General features: G+C 40.7%; 1 protein-coding gene across 8 annotated transcripts in view; it reads right to left on the reverse strand.

The window, feature by feature from the left end:
- The window catches only part of STX18 (syntaxin 18), a 93,524-nt gene that overhangs the window by 37,198 nt on the left and 33,469 nt on the right, over positions 1–22,857 (reverse strand). For 4 of the 8 annotated variants that reach the window (XM_039540175.1, XM_039540181.1, XM_039540180.1 and 1 more), the window contains exon 2: positions 10,264–10,331. In XM_039540175.1, the coding sequence (XP_039396109.1) occupies positions 10,264–10,331 (68 nt within the window). Of the gene's footprint in view, positions 1–7,819; positions 7,885–7,998; positions 8,069–10,263; positions 10,332–17,238; positions 17,344–22,857 lie in introns of those variants that run through there. The other 4 variants (XM_039540177.1, XM_039540176.1, XM_039540179.1 and 1 more) reach the window with 4 other exon arrangements.

Below are 22,857 nucleotides of genomic sequence, written 5' to 3' on the forward strand. Positions count from 1 at the left end.
CCGTGCACTCTCTTCTTAAGGCACTCACTCACCCGAAGGCTTGTTCTGACCTCAGAGCTGCTGCAAGTCCTGAGCCCTGTCCCCTCCACCCTGTGCTGTGGAGATGGGGTACAGAGGCTGGGGGAGGGGGACACCTTGACAATAGCACCCTCCTCCCCCTGCTCTGCACAGCCAGCAGGAGAGTCCCAGGAGCAGCTGCAGGAGCAAAGCAGCAGGGGAGAGGGGCACCTGAACACATGCTGGCAGCTGGATGTGCGTGGCTCTGCTAATCAACTGTGTGGCACTTGAATCTCTCCTGGGTGGCCGCCCAACCACACAGCTTACAGGGAACACAGATGTAAACTCAAAATTGTATTGTCTTGCACTGCACAGAGAACTGTACAGTGTAAGCTAATTGAAATTCGCCTCCTCCCTCAACATGGAGGAAGATATGCACATTTTTTTGCCCCCCCCCCCCCCCGTTATGAATTTTACAAACTGGTTTAGAGAAAACAAAAACAAGTTTAACAACTCCAAAAGATAGACTTTAAGTGATAAGGAATAGCAAACAGATCAAAGCAGATTACCCAGCAAATAAAACAAACATGCAAACTAAGCTTAATACGCTAAAGAAACTGGTTACAAGTAGTAATTTCTCACCCTAAATGTTGTTTTGCTCTTTTTTTGCAGCTTAAAACTCCAGATATTCCTTTCACAGGCCAGACACCTTTTCCAGCCTGGGCTCAGTCTCCCTCACCCATTTTGTCTTTGTTTCTTAGATGTTTCCAGCTGTCATCCTGGCCGGGGATTCAGTGAAGAATGAATCTTGATTAACTCACTTCCCTGCCTTATAGGATTTACATATGGTGAGAATCCTTTGTTTCCCAGTTTGATCCCCACCCCATTAGTGGAAAAATACTAGTAGTTCAAGACAGAGTTCAGTACCAGGTGACATAATCAGATGACCCTGTTGTGGCAAAGCAGCATCCCAGGAAGCTGGGAGATTACCATCTTCTAAATCCTATTGTTCTCCCTAATGGCCCATCCATTGCATTCGGTCTAGTGGGTGTTCCCCAGGTGTAAACCCACTTGTAATTGTTACATAGTCAATATTCCTAACTACAGATACAGAAATGATACATGCATACAAATAGGATAATCATATTCAGTAAATCATAACCTTTCGAATGATACCTCACATGTCCCAGCTTGCATAGAAAACATCTTAGTTATGCCATATTCATATCATAATAATATGATATGAATATGAATAATATGGGGCACAGTATCACAAAGGTAAAGGCAGAGGGTGGCTGTAGTTTAAAAAACAAAGATCAAAAGGAAAGCTGAGTGACTAAGGCTATATCTACACTATGCAGCTTTAGTGACACGGCTGTGCCGCTACAGCCATGCCGCTAAAAGGTGTGCAGTATAGCCGCTGTTTGTCAGCCGGCAAGAGTTCTCCAGCTGACAAAAAACTTCCATCCCCAATGAGCGGTGTTAGCACTGTCAGCAACATTCCTGCCAACAAAACGCTGTTCACACCAACGCTTGTCATCAACAAAACTTTTGTCTTTCGGCGGGATTTTTTTTAACACCTCTGAACGACAAAAGATGTGTCTTTCACTTGTAAGTGTAGCCAAAGCATAAGACTTACAAGAAGAGGTGGTCAAACGAAACACTCTCTTTCTGGAGGTTACTGATAAACTGTTTCTTCTCTCATCTTTACAGTGAAAATACTGGGCCAACAGGTATATTTATTTGCCTAACGATTGCTCTTTTCAGTGTATTTGTAGTCATGTTGGTCCCAGGATATTAGAGACACAAGGTAGATGAGGTAATATCTTTTATTGGACCAACTTCTGCTGGTGAGAGAGACAAGCTTTCGAGCCACACAGAGCTCCTCTTCAGGTCTGAAAAAGGTACTTCCAGCATCACAGCAAAATGCAAGGTGAAACAGATTGTTCAGCATAAGTATTTAGCACATATAGTAAGGCACCATTCAAGGTAGAGTGACATGTTAACTCCTCTGCAGTCACAGGACAAAAAGAGGGGGTTAGTGGGTAACAGATTGTTGTAATAAGCCATAAATCCAGTATCTCTGGTCAGTCCATGATTTTAGTGTCTAGCAGAGTTATGGATTTAAGCTCCCAGGCTTGTCTTCTGAAAGTGTTGTGCAGGTTTCCTTTCAGGATGAGGTTACCACTTTGTGAAAAGTGTTCATCCATAAGTAAGGCTAAGATTTTGTCATAGTTATTTTTAGTAAAAGTCACAGACAGATCACAGGAAATAAACAAAAGTTCATGGAAGCCACGACCTGTCTGTGACTTTTGCTGCTGCAGCTCCATGGTTTCCCCTGCCACCGTTGTGGCTGGGAGCTGTGGAGTTCCCCTTCTGCCTGTGGCAGCTGGAAGCTACAGGGGGCCCCCACTCCGCCCATGGTGGCTGGGAGAGGCTGTCACCTGTCACTGGAACCCTGAGGAAGGCCTCCTCAGGAGTCTGTCCCCTGTCCCTGGAGCCCTGCCAGGGCCCCACTGGCTGCCAGATCCAGAGTCCCACCGCCACTGGGGCTGAAGCAGAAATGTCACGGAGGTCTCTGGAAGTCTCAGATTCTGTGACTTCCATGACCTCCATGACATAAACATAGCCTTACCCATAGGCAATAGGGTGTCTTTGTCTTTAATCATCTTCCTGTGAGAGTTCATTCGAGAACGTAGTAATTGTTTGGTTTCACTCACATAGTTATTACTGGGGCGCGATAGGTTGTGATAGGTATGTATAAGACCCATGAATCTTGAAAGACGTGTTGTAGGAGGTGTTGATCATTGTAGCAGCGGAGATAAGTCTGCACAAGAGTTATGCAAAACAATCTGTTCCACCTTGCATGTTGCTGTGACGCTCAGAGTACCTTTTCCAGACATGAAGAAGAGTTGTGTGTGGTTCAAAAGCTTGTCTCTTTCACCAACCGAAGTTAGTCCAATAAAAGATATTACCTCACCCACCTTCTCCTTGTATTTGACTTTAACGTATAAATGGAGCTTGTACTCCTTAATGAAGATTTAAATTAGAAGAAAAAAATCTAAAGGGGATAGTCAAGTAGCTAAGGTCTAAGGTATTTTTTTAAATAAGTTTTACAAAATCTAATACATTTAATTACTTTAGTGCTAATGAAAACAGTATTTTTAAAGTCAACCGCACCGCATTACACTGAACTTTTGTGCTAGAACACGAGAAAAAAATATTGAGACCGACAGACCAAATCAGACTCCTGAAATTTCACTAGCCAAACAAAAATCCCAGCATAATTAGTGAAAAATAAATTTTGATTTTTAAAATTCACAATTTGAACAGTTAAAGTAATTAAAGAAAACATCTTAGGGTGGTCAATGAAATATTCATTAAGAGTGCTAGACAGATAGCCCTAGAGACTAAGATCCTCTCTTTATCCACAGATAAATACACCATGGACAACAGAAGCTTCACCACACTCTCCCTGCAGCATACCTCAGTCCTAAAGAAACAAACAATTGCACAAACATTTTAAAATATCTGTGGAGAACCTGAAGCTATGAAATACTAAAGAGCAGGGGGCAAAGGATGCAAACAGATACTCCTATGAAGATGAGGTTACTCACCTTGTGTGGTAACTGCAGTTCTCTGAGGTGTATCTCTCTATGGGTGCTCCACTTTAGGTGCACATGCGCCTCTCAAGCCCTTTATTATACTGCCCTCAGTTACTTCTCCACCCGAACATATCTACAGAGAACAATCCAAAGCAGAGGGAAGGGGAGGTAGTGGAGCACCCACAGGGAGACATCTGAAAGATCTGCAGTTACTACACAATGTAAGTAACCAATCTTCTTCTTTGTGCAGTGCCTCTTAGGGTGCTCCACTTCAGGTGACTTCCAAGCTGTTTCTGCAGGAGGAGGAGGGAGATTCAGAACTGAGCCCAAAACTGAAGACAATACTGCAGTACCCGGAGCCTCATTAGATCTGACAGCATGGATTAAAGTATAGAGCTCTGAAAACATAGGTACTGAAGCCCATGCAGATGGACCTGGTGGCAGCGTCCACAGAATCTAAGGATGCTTCAAGAGTGGTCTTGGCTAATAACTGGCCCTCTGAAATAACAGACTGGAATTGCTCCCTATGTTTCTGTGGCAGTTGTTCAATAAAGGCCATCTATTTATAGTTTGTGAAATTGTATTTGACCATGACTGCCTGATGGTTTGCAACCCTGCACTTCAGGGTTGCTGATGAATAGGACTTCCATCCAAATAGATCCAGTCTCTTTTCGTTTTTGTCAAATGGAGTAGACCTGGAGAAGTGTTGCCTGCCCTACTCATTTACTGAATGGACTACTAGGGAGTTAGGTGGAGGGTGGGAATTCAGAGTCCTTAGAGGGAATGTAATACTTTTTGTCCACCCTTTTGCACATTGGTGGAATAGTAGCAGATGTTTGCCACAGTCTTAGATGGATCCAAGAGCGCCTTGTTGATGGGTAACATCACTCTGGATGATGTTGCTGACTGTAGGATATCCAACCGCCTGTATTGTGAATCCCTGACTTCTTCAACTGGAATTTGAAGAGTATCAGCTACCCTCTTTATGAGGTCTTGAAATTGCTGAAAATCGTCAGCCATGGAAGGTGGTGGAAGCATAACCATTTCGTCTGGTTGGGTGAGGAGAGGATGAGATGGGTTTTTGATGGGTGGCCTCTTTATGTGCCCTGGCCTCCTGCTCTTCAAATGTCTCCTCCTGTGGTGAGGTTGGTTGGAGAGGAGAGGATTGAACAACATTAGTCTCTGTTTGACATGGTGCCAGTGGTCTGGAGCAGTGGTTCTCAACCAGGGATATGCAGAAGACTTCCCGGGGGTATATCAACTCATTTAAATATTTGCCTAGTTCTACAACAGGCTACCTAAAAAGCACTAGCAAAGTCAGTACAAACTAAAATTTCATACAATGACTTGTTTATACTGCTCTACATATACACTGAAATGTAAATAAAATATTTATATTCTAATTGATTTATTTTATACATATATGGTAAAAGTGAGAAAGTAGGCAATTTTTCAGTAGTGTGTGCTGTGACATTTCTGTATTTTTTGTGTCTGATTTTGTAAGCAAGTAGTTTTTAAGTGAGGTGAAACTTGGGGGTACACAAATCAGACTCCTGAAAGGGGTAAAATTGTCTGGAAAGGTTGAGACCCACTGGTCTGGAGAATTGCTGTCGGTAAGCAGCCTAGGGATCCTAGTATGGCCATCACAGCAGCCCCCTTAGCGTATGGGCATTGTGGGAGTCCATACTGGAAGTAGGGGTGATACGCAGTGTTGGTTCAATCACTCTTAATGACAGTCATGATCTTCTCTGTGACTGTCCAAGACAGTTCCTGACAGGATATATTGGGGAACCCTGGACTGAAAGAGAGGAGACCGAATGGAAGTCCCATTCACCTTCCTCAACATCGTCCAGTGGAGGAGTCCCCATAGAAAAGGGTGAAGAGTCCTGCGGTACCCGGGGATGGTAGCAGTCTGGAGACCAAGGTTTCACTACCAAAAGATGCTCAGTACCCATGAGGTGCGGGGATTCAAACTCACTTATTATGAACAGGTTCCTCACGTATCCAAACTCTTGCAGTACCAAGTAGGGAACCGGTACCAATGTGGTAGCTGAGGAAGCAGTAGCTGAAGGTGATGATACCTCCGATGGCAGGCATATTGATGTAGGTGCCGATGGAGTCCGGTGCCATTGCTTGCTCGGCACCGAGTGCTGAATGGGTAGCTGCCGATGACAGGACTGAGCCTGACAGCAGTGCTTATGCTTGCCCTCCTTGTCCCTAGTAGAGGGTACTGAAGCCCTTGAGCTCTGGGACTCTCCAGTTCTGCTGGTACTGGAGAAGAAGTCAACTGACTCAACGGTACCAAGCTGAGAGGCTGAGGCTTCAGAGACCATATATGTCGCAGGAGACTTAGGCTTTTTCAGAGCAGTCTCCTTCAGATGAAAGTCTGTACTCGTTTTTTTGGGAGCCCTCTCAGAAGCCTCCACTTTCTTAAGGGAAGCCTGCATCAAAGCGTAAGGGGCATTGGATCTGCCCATAGACAGATGTACGTGGGGCTGAAGGCGGGAAGGGTGTGTGTGTGTATGTGTGTGTGCACACACGCATGCACCTGATTCAGATGCTGGACAAAGTGAGCATTCCATCATTAACAATTTGAGCTTATTTCCCTGTTCTTCCTTGCCCTCAGCTTGAAAGTTAGGCAGACACTGCAGTTCTGAGAGACATGGGACTCCCCCAAACAACATATACACTCAGAGTGGCCATCGCTTACAGGTATAACCTCTCAACAGGAGAGACAGTGTTTAAAGCCTGGCAAGCCAGGCATGCCATGCCAGAACAACATGACTCCCCAAAGGAAAAAAAGAGAAGGAAAAAAAACAAAAATTATCCTCTCGCTACTAACACTTATTAACTGATTATAAGTACTACTAAAAACTTGGTACGCTATCAAAACTTAACAAGCAACAAGTATACAAAATAGCTGAGGAACACTCAAGGTGGGCATGCTAGGGCTCTATCTCAGGCTGCGGTGCTTGAGAAGGAATTGAAGGCAGTTTGCTTGCGCATCCATATATAGACTCGGTGTCTGGCATCAGTGCATGCCAAATGCGCACAGCTGGAGGAAAACTCGCCAATGAAGAGCTCAAGAAGCGCATATGCACCTGAAGTGAAGCATCCATAGAGACATTACTAAAAGAATATGACTGTTAGGAGAAGAAAAACCAATAAATTAGGAAGGAAAGCAAATGGATTTTTTTGGTTACAGAACACCAGATCTTTTACAATTTTATATGCTTTCACTGAGATATATTATCATTTACGTCATGAGAGCAGATTATTCTACTCCTTGACATGTATTCATGGGAAACAGATCTATTGGAAATTATTTTTCATGAACATAATGAGCTCATGGCAATTTAACAACCTACTTTAAACATTTGACAATACTGTATATTTTAGGTTTCCGCTTTAAATACAGGCTCTATTGCTGCTAACATCTGTGGAGAAACATTGAGGATTACTGCTGTAAGAGATTACAAAAGAGCATTTCCAAAAAGCATACGGCAATATTTTTAAAATCTGAAGTGAAACTAGACTACTTTTCACTCCATCCATCACTTCACTTTTAATCTCCCTTTCAAGACAGGTAAACCAAATACAGTACGAAAGGTTAGTGCAGCCAAAATATTCAAATAATTTAAGAGTCAATATACACCCAATTATTATGACAGCTTCCCCCCCCCACCATTGCTGTTACTGAAATTCCGTTACTGTACCCATTCATATTGTGACTTTCACAAAATAAGACAGCCTTTTTGTATTAAATTTACAGCACCACCTAGTGTTGTTCATTAACTGTTCCAATCAATATTACAAAAACAAGAGTTTATTATACCAAGTATCTTTATAGTGGTTTTGTTTGTTGTTTTGGAGATATAGTTACTCTTTGTCTGGCTTTGGTGTATGTCAATATGTACAGATGGGCTTGATTTTCAGAAGTCCAGAGCACACTCAGCTCTTGTTGGCTGGAATACAGTTGAAGATGCTCAGCACTTCTGAAAATCAAATGCTTAGTGTCCTTTTTTGGCACACAGAACATTTGTTACTAGTATCTGTGGGGAAAAAGTGCACTCAGTAATTTGGCAATTCACCATAGGATCAAATGGCATTGTTGACACAGCCACAGATCCTCACAGGCTTGGAAAGAGTCATTATTGAGTGGCTCTATTCATCTGTTACCGAGAGTAGCCAAAGGGTAACACTGGATGATTGCTCACCTACTTCTAGCATTCTCTAATGGGAGGCGTTCTATCTTGTCATCGCTTCCATGCATCTGTGAGGCCTTTGGGGGAAAGGTAGAGGGATGATCTGGGACTCAAGGTCTTCAATATTCAGTTGACATTCAGTTCTACATCTGTATTTCATCTGGCTTGGCTGGTGCAACTGATTAGCTTACCCAGTGTCCTGCCAGAATCAGGAAGTGGATAGGGCTGGCTGCAACTCAAAACTTCAGTTATGCTGATAGGCTGGAAAAAAACACCATAAGAAACTAGAGTGGTATCAATGCCCTCAGCTGGGGAAGTCTGTCCACATTCTTTTACTCAAGTTCCCAGCTGGGGAATCCTGATGGCTCTCCAGCTGATGCTGGAAGTTTATATAGCAGCAGAAACCATGAGTAGTTTTTATTATTTATGCTTGACCAGTATGCTTCTTTTTTAGATATAGGCATTGCCACATATGCTTTTGTCATCTCAAGAATGAATTCTAGCACGATCCTTTACACAGAGCTACACTCTAAGACAGTTTGGAAATGTCACCTAGTGCAAAATTTGATGGCCCATTTGTTAAAGGGGTGTTCTATGATCTGCATGGGATTCCAATTCACTTTTAGGTAAAATATAAGCTGTTGGCATGGCTCTGGTAATCTCAGAGGCCGCCTTTCTCCCCACGTGATACCACAGCACAGTTCATCATCTTAAAATGTGAGTAGGTTGGAGGCATGGTAATTTCCATCTGGGGTATTCCACACTTGAATAGACTTCCCTTGTCAATTAGCCAAAGACTGAATGTATTGATTTTCAGGTTATGCTGCAAGGTTCATTTTCTCTCTGACTTTTTGGTACACTGGAGGCAGGAAGAGAAGAATGATTAGATAGGTGAAGTAAGTCCTAGTTTTGAGGCTTCTGGGAGAATGTAGGTAATTGGTTCAAATTGTTTCTAGTCTTCACAATGAGTGTGCCATGAGCCTAGGGCACTGGATTGGCATATTTTTATGACAGAAAGAAAGACAGAAAGAAAAACTAAATAATATGACTAATCATCCAGTATTTTAAACTGAACTTTCAAACATCTGGTCACAGTGGTGGAGTTGATAAACTGGAGACCTTTCCTCTACACACCAGTTTTCCATGGAGTGGAATGTTGTTCACAGTGTGTAAATATACATCAGTACACTTACTGAGGTTGACAGGTATCGAAAAGTGTCCCTAAAGATTACATTTTACTGTTTTTAAATGTTTCCTACAGATTATTTGGATTGAGAACTCCAAAATTCAGGTTGCATCAATATTAAAACCTCAGGCCTTAGATTGTGACCTACCAATAAACCGAAAGTGATAAGTTTGCTGGGATGGTAGGTATAAGGCGACATCTACATTACAAGCAAGAGGTCTGATTCCCAGCTCATGTCGACATACCTATGCTAGCTTGATAAGAGCTAGAGCGAGTATAAGTAGTAGTGTAGCTGTGGTAGCACAGTCAGTAGTAGCACAATTTAGCAATGCCAAGTACAAACCCACCTGAACCTGAGCTAGCTCTGGTGTGACTGTGCCAGCTGGGAATCACACCCCTATCTCAAAGTGCAGACATAGCCTAAGGGTGCTTTTCCTTAGCTTTTCCTACCAGCTCCAATTTCGTAAACGGACAGAGGATTGAAACAGACAAGACACCTGCTCCTTGGGTGCTCAGGCAGCAAATAAAGTCAAGAATGTCAATTGTTTCCTACATTGACTTAAGTGAGGATGCTTTTACTGTCACAAAAATCAAATATATTCTCCCCATAAGTTCAAGTACCCAGAATTAACTCCTCCAAATTTTGATGTAAGAAAGTAAAGAAATTCAGAGCCAGTGGTACTCCAATATGGTGTTCTCAATGAGGTTCCTCAGTTCTGGAATTCACTTCCCAGAGTTTGAAAAGCCTTATCTCATGCCATTCATTATCTATCTGCTCAGGCTTTCCACTGACTATTTAAGGCATATCCACAGCACAACTGGGAGGTGTAATTCCCAGCTCAAGTAGAGGTACACATGCTAGCTCTGCATGACCTAGTGTTCTAAAATAGCAGTGTGGCTGGGAAGGCATGGGCAGTGGCTCGAATTAGCCGACTGAGAAGGTACCTAGGATCGTAGGCAATGTTATACTTAGGCAGCTAGCCTGAGTTGCTACCTCTACTATCATGGTCACACTGCTCTTTTTAGTGCACTACCTTGAGTAGCTAGTGCCTGTATAACTCCCAGCTGCTATGTAGACATAGTCTTAGTAGTAGGCAACAGGTCTTGCTTATCCTGAATGATGTATGATCAGGTATGAAACTGGTCAGCAAACTGTATATTTTGTTTTAAATCATGTCAGTGTGCTCACAGAATTTTAATGGGCTCATTTTATAAATTTGAAAATTAAGTTTTAAAACATAGATACTATTTAAACACAATACACACTTACCTGTATGCATTAATGTAATCCTTTCTATGTTGCAGAAGAAAATCCTTCAGTTTCCCAATATTAGTAATCTAAATAGGAAAGTAAAGTATAAATGTTAACTCCACAATCAGCTAAAATGGATTTTTAACATATTTCTATTTTCTCTTCCATTTTAAATGTACAAATATCAGTATGTCCTGTGCACTTGACCTATAAACTAAACTACTACCTATTATGTAATTTGAGGTTATAATTATAAAAGGTTACACCGATATCTAAGTTATTTATACAGATTCCCTTTTGCAATAAGATTCTCATTTTTATTATGCATGTAGCCAATGCATAAAAATAGTCTAAGTGAGGTAAGTTTAAGTGAGGGCCCAGCTTGAACAGAAAAAAGCACTAAATGTAATTTAATTTAATCACTAAACGTAATTGAATGTTGGCAGGCAAGGATCAAGTGTGCATTTTAGAAAACAGGTTCATTTAAAAATATTTTTACAAAAAGAAAATATCAAATATATATACACATGCTTTATAAAACAGAAAACTTGACCCAAACATTTGACTTAAATGATAAGAACTAACCTCATAGCAGCTATATTACCCATGTCCACCAAAAAAAGGAAGCAAACTGATCAATATTATCTGAATATTTCCACCTTTCTATTTTTGCAATGACTTCTTTATTATCCAGACTGACTAACCCCTCTTCCACCTCAACTAGAAAAGTTAAGCCTATCAAGTAACTCCTCACAACCAGTTGATAATCACTTTGCAGAATCTGAACATATCTGAGTGCATGTGCATGCAGAGGGGACGCTATTTTTCCACCCACCTCAATTCCTCCTGTCATTAGTCCATACATTTTCCTCTATATTATCTTTACATTCCCCAAAAGATCATTTAAATGGAACGATAAACAACCTTTTATGAGGCTTCCGATGGGAATGAAGATATGGGGGTAGACATTACGGTATCTGAGGTAGAAGCCAAACTAGAACAGCTTAACGGAAGTAAATCGGGGGGCCTGGATAATCTTCATCCTAGAACATTAAGGGAATTGGCGAGGGATATTGCTAGCCCGTTAGCGATAATCTTTAATAAATCCCTAAATTCGGGGATTGTACCGACTGACTGGAGATTAGCTAATGTAGTTCCTATATTCAAGAAGGGGAAAAAAAGTGACCCGGGGAACTATAGGCCTGTTAGTCTAACATCTGTAGTATGCAAAGTCATGGAAAAAATCTTAAAAGAGAGAGTGGTTCCGGAGCATGAGGCCGATGGCAACTGGGATAGATTACAGCATGGATTTACGAAAGGTAGATTGTGCCAAACCAACCTGATCTCCTTCTTTGAGAAAGTAACAGATTTTTTAGACAAGGGAAATGCGGTGGAACTAATATATCTGGATTTCAGTAAGGCGTTTGATACGGTACCGCATGAAGAATTACTGGTTAAATTGGAAAAGATGGGGATCGAAATGAAAATCCAGAGGTGGATAAGGAGCTGGTTAAAGGGGAGACTGCAGAGGGTAGTATTGAAGGGGGAACTGTCCGGTTGGAGGGGGGTTACCAGTGGAGTTCCTCAAGGCTCGGTTTTGGGTCCGATTTTATTCAATCTATTTATTGCTGACCTGGGAACCAAGAGTAGGAGTGGGCTGATAAAGTTTGCAGATGACACCAAGTTGGGGGGTATTGCCAATTCGGAAGAGGATCGGGATATTCTCCAGGGAGATTTAGATGACCTTGTAAACTGGAGTATTAGTAACAGGATGAAATTCAATAGTGAGAAGTGTAAGGTTATGCATTTAGGGATGTCTAACAAGAACTTTAGTTATAAGCTGGGGACGCACCAGTTGGAAGTAACGGAGGAGGAGAAGGACCTAGGAGTCCTGGTTGATCATAGGATGACTATGAGTAGGCAATGTGATGTGGCCGTTAAAAAAGCTAATGCGGTCTTGGGTTGCATTAGGCGAGGTATTTCTAGTAGGGATAAGGAGGTGCTAGTCCCGTTATATAAGGCGTTGGTGAGACCTCATTTGGAGTATTGTGTGCAGTTTTGGTCTCCCATGTTTAAGAAGGATGAATTCAAACTAGAACAGGTACAAAGAAGGGCCACTAGAATGATCCGAGGAATGGAAGGCCTTTCGTATGAAAGGAGACTTGAGGAGCTCGGTTTGTTTTCCTTAACCAAAAGAAGGATAAGAGGAGATATGATTGCACTCTTTAAATATATCAGAGGGATAAATACCAGGGAAGGAGAGGAATTATTTCAGCTCAGTGCTAATGTGGACACGAGGACAAACGGATATAAACTGTCAGTCAGGAAATTCAGACTTGAAATTAGACGAAGGTTTCTAACCATCAGGGGAGTGCAATACTGGAACAGCCTACCGAGGGAAACAGTGGGGGCGAAGGACCTCCATGACTTTAAGATTAAGCTAGATAAGTTTATGGAGGGGATGGTATGATAGGATAACGGGCTTAGTCAATAGGTCAATTAAGTGCCACACTGGTAAATAGTACAATGGGTCAATGGTATGATATAACCTTTTCCAGAGGGTTTGGCTGGAGAGTCTTGCCCGCATGCTCGGGGTTCAGCTGACCGCCATATTTGGGGTCGGGAAGGAATTTTCCTCCAGGGAAGTTTGGCAATGGCCCTGGAGGTTTTTCGCCTTCCTCCGAAGCATGGGGCAGGGGTCGCTTGCTAAGGACTGGGTGGATCGGCTTATGTGGCCTGCATCTTGCAGGAGGTCAGACTAGATGATCATAATGGTCCCTTCTGATCTTGAATTCTATGATTCTATGAATACCTTTTAACAACTTTTAAGTCTGGGTTTAAAGGGGCTGGTACCATACAAGATGCAATTTAGCATAGAGAAAGGAAGAAGCCTCAGAAATATAGCCTTAGTTAGCCCAAGGAGGGAGATCCCCAATATGATTCCCTTACTGAGCCTCAAATATGGTTCAGTATCTTAAAAAAGTACACAAATACAACTATGTAGAACAAAGGAAGTTTTCAAAGGAGAAACCAAAAATCTGAGGTTTTGTAAAAAAAAATATTAATTATTCAGTGTACAAGCATGTGCTAGGAATTTTACAGAGTACAGCAAATTATGCTGTCACAAATACAGAATTATGACATTTGGTTGAAAATAAACATCACTGCATGATAGGGTAGCTGGTGGCATGGCTACCTCTAAAAAAATGCTTGATGAGGAGGATGTCAAGGTGAATAAAGACCACCTTAAAATAAATCTTGTTGGAGCAGATGGGCTCCAGTAGTCTCTGTAGGCAGCTCTCTTAGAAGGGAAACTCTGATGTCAAAGTTCCAAGGTTGTCAGGGTTGGACAGCGAACCTGTAAAGCTTGTCCATTAGATATGCTCATGAGCGCTGATGTCTGTGACAAGTGTACCTCAGAGTTAGGATGTTCCCTGCAAGCAAAGTGCAACAGCCTTGCTTAGCTGTTGTAATTGGCTACAGGCTGCTAAAGTTAAAGGGAGTGAGTAAGCTGAAATTTGCAAGTTGGAATGTAGAAATGCTGACTGGAAGAAGCTTGGAGCTTTATGCGGTCTTAAAGAGGACGACAGTAAACATGGCATGTGTATAAGAGACTTAAAGAAAAGGTTGTAAAGTTCAGATGCTGGCAGAGAGTTACAAAACCTACTATTCAGGGAGTTCAACCTCCTGAAATGGTGTTGGAGTTATTCTGGATGAAACCATACAGAAACATGCATCAGAACTTATCAGAAGATCAGACCAACTGATAAGTATTAAAGGGAGCTGGAAAGAGGTAACTCTCCATACAGTTAGTGGGTATGCACCACAGATAGGAGAAGATCAAAAGGTAAAAGAGGAGTTTTTTGATGAGTAGTTGTGCCCTATCGGAAACGTTTCACCCAACGAGAAGATAATTTTCAGAGCAGAGGTAAATGTACACAGTAAAACAGGCTGGTTATGAAACAGTCCATGAGGACATAGCACAGGAACCAGAAACCCTAAGATGTCCTATAGACTTGTCTGGCACTGGATATGGTGATTACAAATACACCGTTATGAAGAGGTTTTCCCTCTTCTGACTTCTGCCAGTGTCTCACATTGATCTCTTTTTAACCAGAAGAACTGTAAGGTAATACCCGATGAGGGCACTATGAATCAGCACAGACTTCTTCTTATGGACTTCTTACGTTTCTGCATTCTGAAACATCTGAATCCCTGGGCATCGGAAAGGTCTAAGTGGTGGAAACAAAGCTGAGAATGAAAAAAATCTTTAAACAAGAAGTAATGTGTAGATTTCCTGACTATACACAGAGATCTGAAAATAACTGGTACAAACTAAAAACAGTATTGCTGGAAATGGTACATGAAGTCCTAGGAGTGATTAAACCAATGTTGCAAAGAATACAAAGGGAGACATGGAGGTGGATTCTTTAAGTTAAAGAATCTGTTGAGAAGAAAAAGGTAACTTTTAAAAAATGTCAGGCCGGTGGGCGTAAGCAGTGATAAGATGCAAAAAGTTGTGAAAGTTAAAAATTGGCCTGTGATGAGCTAAATAACTGACCAGGCAGACGTGAGAGAGAAAAAGCCATCTACAAACTTTCTAAAGCAAGAGCGAAAACAAAAAAGGATGTGAATGAGTTTGCTTATATTCAAAACGAACATGGTATATTGCAAACAATGGTGAATCAATCAAAGTCTGGGGCGATTATTTTGAGTGATCAATAAGGAGAACCTAAGGAAGGGGTGTCACAGATTACATAGTGCCTCTACAACCTTTTCCTCCTCTAAGAAAAATGAAAAGGGGGAAAGGCACCTGCATTAAATGAAGTACCGGTGGATGCACTGAAGTCCCTGGGAACAGAAGGCATCAAGTATTTTACAAGTCCATTCAAGAGAGAGAGAAAATACTGGATGAATGGGGTAAAAACTTTATGGTGCCCATTTTTAAAAATAAAAGAGATAATATACTGTGTGTTAACTGAGTGATAATTAAGCTGACATCACATGCTATGAAAATATGGGAGATTATTGAAAAGTGCCTGTGTGAAACAGTTGAAATTTGGAAGTGTTAGTAAGGACTTACACTGGGAAGGAATACAATTGATGCCATGTTTGTTCTATGAATCCTCAGGGAGAAGTTCAGAGAAAACAGAGAGCACTTGGACATGGTCTTGATAGACTTGGAGAAGGCATATAATCATGTACCAAGAGAACTACTTTGGTGGAGTTTGCAACAGAGGTGTGTGCCAGAAGGATATGCCCATTTTATCCAGGATGTGTGTGATGGAGTGACTACTGTAACCAAAATCAAATGGGTGTACAGCAGAGAATTTCTAGTAAATGTTGTACTGCACCAGTATTGAGCCCTTTTTTTTATTTGTGGCTGTCCTGGAGGCGATAAGTGAGACTATATGAAGAGCTACCTTGAAATTTGTGTTTAATGATGACCTACTGATATGTAACAAAGATTGAGAGACTGTGCAAACCAACTCTGAACAGTGGCAACACAGTTTTGAGCAGGCCTGACTTAGACTGAGGCTATGATAACTGACAGAGGCGGATCCACCAAAATAACATTACAGGCAGAGAGCTTAAACGACTGAAATAATTTAAATACCTAGGATCAATGGTTGCTGATGTGGCCCTCTTGACTGATGCCTGGCATTGTACTAAAGCTTTTAGAATATACGGTGGTAGCCGACCCCAATTCTCTTTGATAAAAAGATACCAATAGAAAGGTTGAGTCTATAAAACTGCAATTGACCACAATTTAATGTACAGAACAGAGATCTGGCCAGTCACAAGAAATTGAACCAGTATGCTCCACCAGGAAATGAAGATGTTGAGATGGTCAAACAGTAGGAAATGAAATGGTTGTGAGGGGCTGAATGAGGGTTGCTGCAATTGAAAAAAAGTTGAGAGAGGCTAGGCTATGCTGGTATGGACATGTCCAACAGAGACCTAAGAGTTACATCCTTTGGATGGCCTTTGCAATGATTGTGGATGGAAGACAATAGAGGGAGAGGCCAAAGACACGGATCAGACATGAACATACTTTAGATAGACCAGGCTGCCATGAGTTTAGGAAGAAGGCTTGCTTATTTGTATAACTTTGTAAGTAATTTAGTTGTACCTCACAACACATAAAAACATGCTTTTTTTTTTTTTAATTACGCTCTCTATCCCCTGCCTTCTCCAATTGCCCTTTCTTACAATTCATGATATCAGATAAGAATTTTCCCTGGTTTAATTTCTAGGGCAAAATTCTGGCCCCACTGAAGTCAAAGGGAATTTTTGCTACTGACTTCACCCTGTTTATTATTAAAATGAGTTGTAAAAGGAAAAGTAACCTGGAGTAGTAACTTGGAGAACAGGGCCCAAAGGGGAACCAGGCAAACTCTTTTACAAATGTGTGGGATTTGCAGGTGGTTTTCTTCTCATCTTTATTTGAATTTGTTTTCTGCATGCTTCTCTTTTCCTTGCCTCCCACTCCATGTGGTGTGACATGTATTTTATATATTAAAACAAAATATAAAAACCAAATATATTCCCAAATTAGTATTTCTATATGGTGTCTGCACAGAAAAACATTATTGAATAGGCAGCAAGAAATTATTTCAGAAAACAGAGTAGAAATGTAAAATGGTGACATATTTCGCATTTAAATTAACATGTAAAAATAAACAGTAAAGCCAAAAAGGGACAGATTAGCACAAGTATATAAATCTCTCTCATTGGCCAACATTACTGCGTGATGAAAGTGTCCTTCCAAACTTCAGTTAGGAATGGTTCATATAAACAGAAGTCTAGATGACAAGCAAGAAAGCTGTAGTAAGAGAAATATTTCAGCCGTTTGCATGCAAAGTATTCTGTCTGTGTTGAAATTCTCATCTCATATTTTTAATTGCATTGACACTACTTTGCCTCTCCTCCATTTGTAACATTATTTCCATGAATCTGGACTCAGACTGATATCATTATGCCTTCACTCACATCAGGTTTTTATCTCCCAGGACTTGCACCAGAAAAAAAAAAAAAGAGTTTTTCCCCCTTAAATCCTAATGGCATCCTCTGTCGCCTTGTACTGATGCTGTTTCTTTTTGCCTTTTCTCACTTGCCTCTGCAGTGTTCTATTGACATTTGTTCAGCTTGTCATTGCCATAGGCTTTCGTTGACCCAGATAGGTCACTGTGAAAAGAAAAAGTTTCACTAGCGGGGAATAGACATTTTACTTAATTTTTTCAAACATCTAGCCAATGCTTTATGTACTGTGTTTATTTTATATCACAAAGAATTCCATAGAAAAATTCCCATGAAAACTCCATAAGCCCACTCCCCTTCAGCCTACTTATATACACTATAATTTGTTCATCCACACACTGCTATTCCCAGAGGAAAGCAGTAGGAGCCTTCTTCACTCATTGGAGAGGTAGGGAGTGGCAGCTGGGGGCGGGGTGGGTGGTTCCCATAGTACATATCCCAAGCAGCTGGGATGCATCAGCTTAGGTAGATGGGCTGGGCCCATTGCACTCTTATCCTCCTGCTACACAAAGAGTCTCCTATTGTAGCATTAGTGGTGGGACCCCCACTAATTACAGGTGTAGTTAACACCTCACTGAGATGCACAAAATAATTTACACCTCTGAGAGTTACTGTTTCTCGCTGACAGCAGATTCAGGCCTGGTCTACACTTACAGATTAGAACAACATACCTATGGAGCTTCAGGGGTTGAAAAATCCACACTTATGAGAGTAACTATGACGACCCCACACAGGTAGGTTGACCAAAGTATGCTTCCATCCACTCAGCTGCCATCACTCGGGAAGTGGTGTTCCTACAGCAACGTAAAAACTCTTTACATAGCTGTAGGCTGCACCTACGTTACAGGGTTATGCCGGCACAACTATGATGCCATAGCTATGCTGCACTAGTCCCTGTACCATAGACATGGCCAGATAGACCAGGGCTAAGAAACTATTTTTTTAAATGAAAGCTCAGATTCCAGCATCACAAGACTCCAGAAACTGTAGCCCTAGATATGAAAATGTCGTGCCAATGACTTAATCTTGTCCTGCCCTTCAGGAAATAACTGGAAAGTTAGTCATGGCATTCAACAAATGTAGGCCCCGTTGGACCAATAAGGGGACAACAGAGTTGAGGGCCCCTCACTGAAGATGCTGTGATGCTACCTCCTCTATCAACTATGTACCTACTGCACTATTACTTGAGAGAGGAAGTCTCTAAATCAGTCATTACCAAACATAGAGGACATTATCAAATCAACAATTTAGGTAGGGTACTAGAATAATAAAATTCTGCAGCAGGCTCGCACCTTGCAAATTACATTTTTAAATTTAAATTTAACTTTTTTATCCTGCTATGGTTGGGGCTAGACTTAAAAAAAAAATCAAATACACAAATAGAATATGATTAAGCATTTCTAATATCTATAAAGAATAACAACTTCTGATGAGAACTTGGAACACAAATTTCAACCCAGTCTAATCTTAAAGCACCACAAAACTAAGCACCCAAATCACAGTAATATTTAAAAATCCTCTAGTGTAATCCTATTAGAGAGAAAATGATTGAGTCTTGATTCTCTAGACAAGAGTTAAGTGAAAATGCAGTAATGTGATACATACATCATCCACTAGATGGCAACAGAAAGTTTCAGTGTCATGCCAGTATCAAAGATTCTCTGTACAGTACATTCACATTTGCAGTTTTAAAAAAGGCATTTTTTTAAACTTTCGGTCCCAAGCTGTATGTACTTTAAAAGTTGTATCTTCATTTAGACAGCATCTTGAATGCACATGTATTTAGTTTTTAAAAAATAATGAATCTAGTTGTTATTAAAAATTAGAACAAATGTTGCATTTAGTGCAAGTCCAACAGAAAGAAAGCTGTGAACGGTTGCCATCTGCTATCACAGGTGGCATGCACAACTTTATTTATATTTGAATAGCAGTGGTACATGCATTTTTATTTTTGTATTTTTCAAAGTGGGATACTTTTAATAAATGAAAAGAGATATAAACAGAAGAACATTTGCTAAGAAACACTTTCAAAAGACACATATAAATCAGGCCTAAACAACTTGATTTGTGTCATTTTGATATCTCAGCAATATATACAAGATTTCTGTTCTACTTGCAACAATCACTCATGAAACTGTAGGCTCCAATTTGCATAAATTTAACATTGCAAGAAGCAGCAGTATTTTTTACGATTAAAGTGATTGGACTATTTCCATGACATATTGTAGAGAAAATTCTGCAGTACTGAATAATTATTTTCATTGAACAAATGTAGCATTTTGTCAAGTTTACACTTCCATTTGAACAATAAAACACTATTTCCTATATGAAGTTGAAAAGTTTGTTTAAAGTTAACATATAGTTATAAAGTTTAAGCTTTTTGAGATGCAGTTTGTAAAAAAATAAAAATAAAATAAAAAAAAATACTTAAAAATACCTTACAGTGATGCACTACAGAACAGCTTTTACATAAGTCTTCTGTAACATATATGTAACATGTATCGCTTTTCAACTTAACTGATAACAGTATCAACGCTGATTATGGACTAGGGTGACTGGATGTCCCAGGGACAGTCCAGATTTTTGGGTCTTTTTCTTATATAGGCTCCTATTACCCCCCATCCTCTGTCCCAATTTTTTCACACTTGCTGTCTGGTCACCCTATTACGGACAGAAGTTAAAATCTAAAGCCAAGGTGTTTTTTGTTTTTTAAAAGAAATCCTAAAAGTTAAGCTCCTAGCTCCATATTTAGACACCTAAACAACAGTCCTGATTTTCAATGGTTTTGAGCACACAATAGTTCCTGTGTAAAGATTCACAGAAGCTTCTTTGCATTTACCACTACCCCTCTTGCTAAGTAAGCAAACAATGTAAGGTTTTTTAAAGAAGAAAATGTTATATTTCTAAAACTTTGTTATTATTTTGCTTTCTACAGTGGAATTTTTTTCAATTCAAACACGTCTGTTGCCTGTCAACAGAACATATTTTAGAAGGACTTGTGACTTTCAAAAAGCAGTCAGAAGATATACAGACACTGCATGTCTCAAACATGAAAAACTACAGCCTCTGTGGGAGATGTAGCAACAGCTACAATTAAGGTTGCATTCATGCTTCCATTATAAAACCCTGGAATCTAATCTTCCAAAACTTTCACCTTGTTGGCTGAAATTTTCCAAGTCTGGCCTCTATTCAAAGGTGAATTTTTCTTGGAATTTGGAGCAAAACCTATTCAAAATGTAAGAGTACAAAGGGAGTTAAAACCAATGAACTTTTCCCATAATTAAAAAAAAATTGTGTTTTATTTCATTTAAAAAAAACTGCTAAACAGCAGGAACAGTTAGAACTATGGGACATTTGGTGTAGCTAAATAGCTCTCACTGAAAAGTCTTCCAGTGAGAACAGATATTGATTTCATCAAGTGCCACTTTCAAAGGTTCAAAGCCCTAAAGCCCAGATCCTGCCAAAAAGTGACACGTGACATGGTAGCCTCACTGAGTCTGTTTGCAGGGGCATGCGTGGGGGGGGGGGGTGTTGCAGTGGCACAGGCCCCCCCCCCAATAAGCATCTCTGCCACCATCTGCAGCTTCTGCCCTGTCCCCCGCCCCGGGGTTCTCTCCCCCGAGTCCCTCCCCCCGTCCCTTTCTTCCAGGGTGGAAGTCAGGCTGAGTGCAGCTGGAGACATGCCTGGAAAAGGCTGAGCCCCACTAGATGGTGCCCAGAGCAGGGAAGCTTGGCTGACAGCAAAGTTCTGCGAGAGGGGGTCCAGGAAGCCAGCTGAACCCTAGGGTTGCCAGCCCTCCAGGATTTTCATGGAGTCTCCAGGAATTAAAGATGAATTTTTAATTAAAGCTTATATCACGAGATGAAATCTCCAGGAATATGTCCAATCAAAATTGGCAACCCTACAAAGCCCCCTTCCTTGCCCACAGCCTCCAGTAAGTGTTTGGCGCCCAGGACAATGGGGGCAGGGAGAGCACTGGGGCCCCCAGGGAGGCAGCGAGAACCAGAGCCCGGAGACATTGTGGGGGCGGTGTTAAAGTGCCCTCCCCCGAAAGTAGTCACATTTAAATCTCTGCACACACCCCTGTCCGTATGTGTAAGTCTTTGCAGGATCGAGGACTAAACATAACCTGTACATTTTGCATGGAGATTTTTTTTTAAGCTGATGAAATGAGCAGCTCAGAAATGCTGAAATGTATCTGAGTACAAAGCCTTTTCAGCTGTGTGGTGAAAAGCATATAAAAGGTGCGTGTGGGCTCTGCAGGATCCCTTGGTTCAGACACTGGCACCTTGTAAGGTATGAAAGTTAAGAAGGGAGGTTTAAGATGAGCAGACAGAAGCTCTATGAGGCACTTCAGGAAATGCACGTATAATACACAAATTTACAATTTAAAAGCTGAGATTTGGGGCTGACTCTCAAACTCGTTTCCAAGACTTCTAGCTATACATTTCAGGAACCTGAGGTCAATATCCAATATAACATACTATATATGCTGCAATTCCTAGGTATAGGACATATGATGAAGATTAAACCCAAATGTTCAGCTTCAATTCTGAATTTCCTGGTTGAAAGAATACTGGCTTCAAACCATTCTAATAGGTTTTGGTGGCTGATTAGTCCATCACATGGTGCTGTCCTATATGAATTTCCTGAAAAAAGAACATTACATCAAAATGACAACTGCCCAGTTTTCAGATGATTTGTTTCTTACGGATATACATTTGGCTTAGGTTTCCCCTGCAATGTTGAAGTTCCTAAAATAGGTCATACAGATCAATTGCTCTTGTAATCTGAAACCCAAAAGAGCAAGTAATAACTAAACAATGGGACAAGGGTGGCCCTGCGTTTAAATGGGGTAGCAGAAAGCCAGGAGACAGTCAGCCTGGCTACCTCTAATCTCATGAAAATTGTTACCTTGTTTGGTTTCTGCTTTACATCAGCAAATGGGTTACAACTACAACAACAATCCATAGGGAAAGTCTAAAGGTAGATCATAATTCAGAATTACCTTATTAATAATGTAATTTACATATTATATCACAGATGTTTGTTCTATAACAATATTTCTCCTAACTATGACAGAAATAAATGTTCCACGTTTTATTTTAAAAAATAAACACAAAACTCAAGCCCAATGCAATTTGACTATGAAAAAAGTAATCCCCGTAAAAATATATATGTGGATGTTCCAAAAGTCAGTTCTTCGTTCTACATATGAGGACACAATATGGAGTACAAGGACCTCTGCCAACAAAATTATTCAAATTCCAAGTTAGAATTCTGAAGTATGGTTACGGATTTATTATCTTAAATCACATTCCTTTCTTCCATTGTGGTCTCCGCAAAGTAAATAAGGCATGAAACTTTAAATACTAAAAAAAATGTACTTGTAAAGTGTTTATTATGTATTTCTCCATATAGCTAGTGAACGTTCAAATATTTTCTGTTTGGGGAAAGCCAAAATATAAAATTTGAATGCATGCCTGCAAAATTTATATTAACCATTGCAAAGACATTGTGGACCCTTAACACAGTTCAGACAGTATCCAGTAGTGATAAAAGAAATAATC

This window comes from Mauremys reevesii, linkage group 5, assembly GCF_016161935.1.
Source record: "Mauremys reevesii isolate NIE-2019 linkage group 5, ASM1616193v1, whole genome shotgun sequence".
NCBI lineage: Eukaryota > Metazoa > Chordata > Testudines > Geoemydidae > Mauremys > Mauremys reevesii.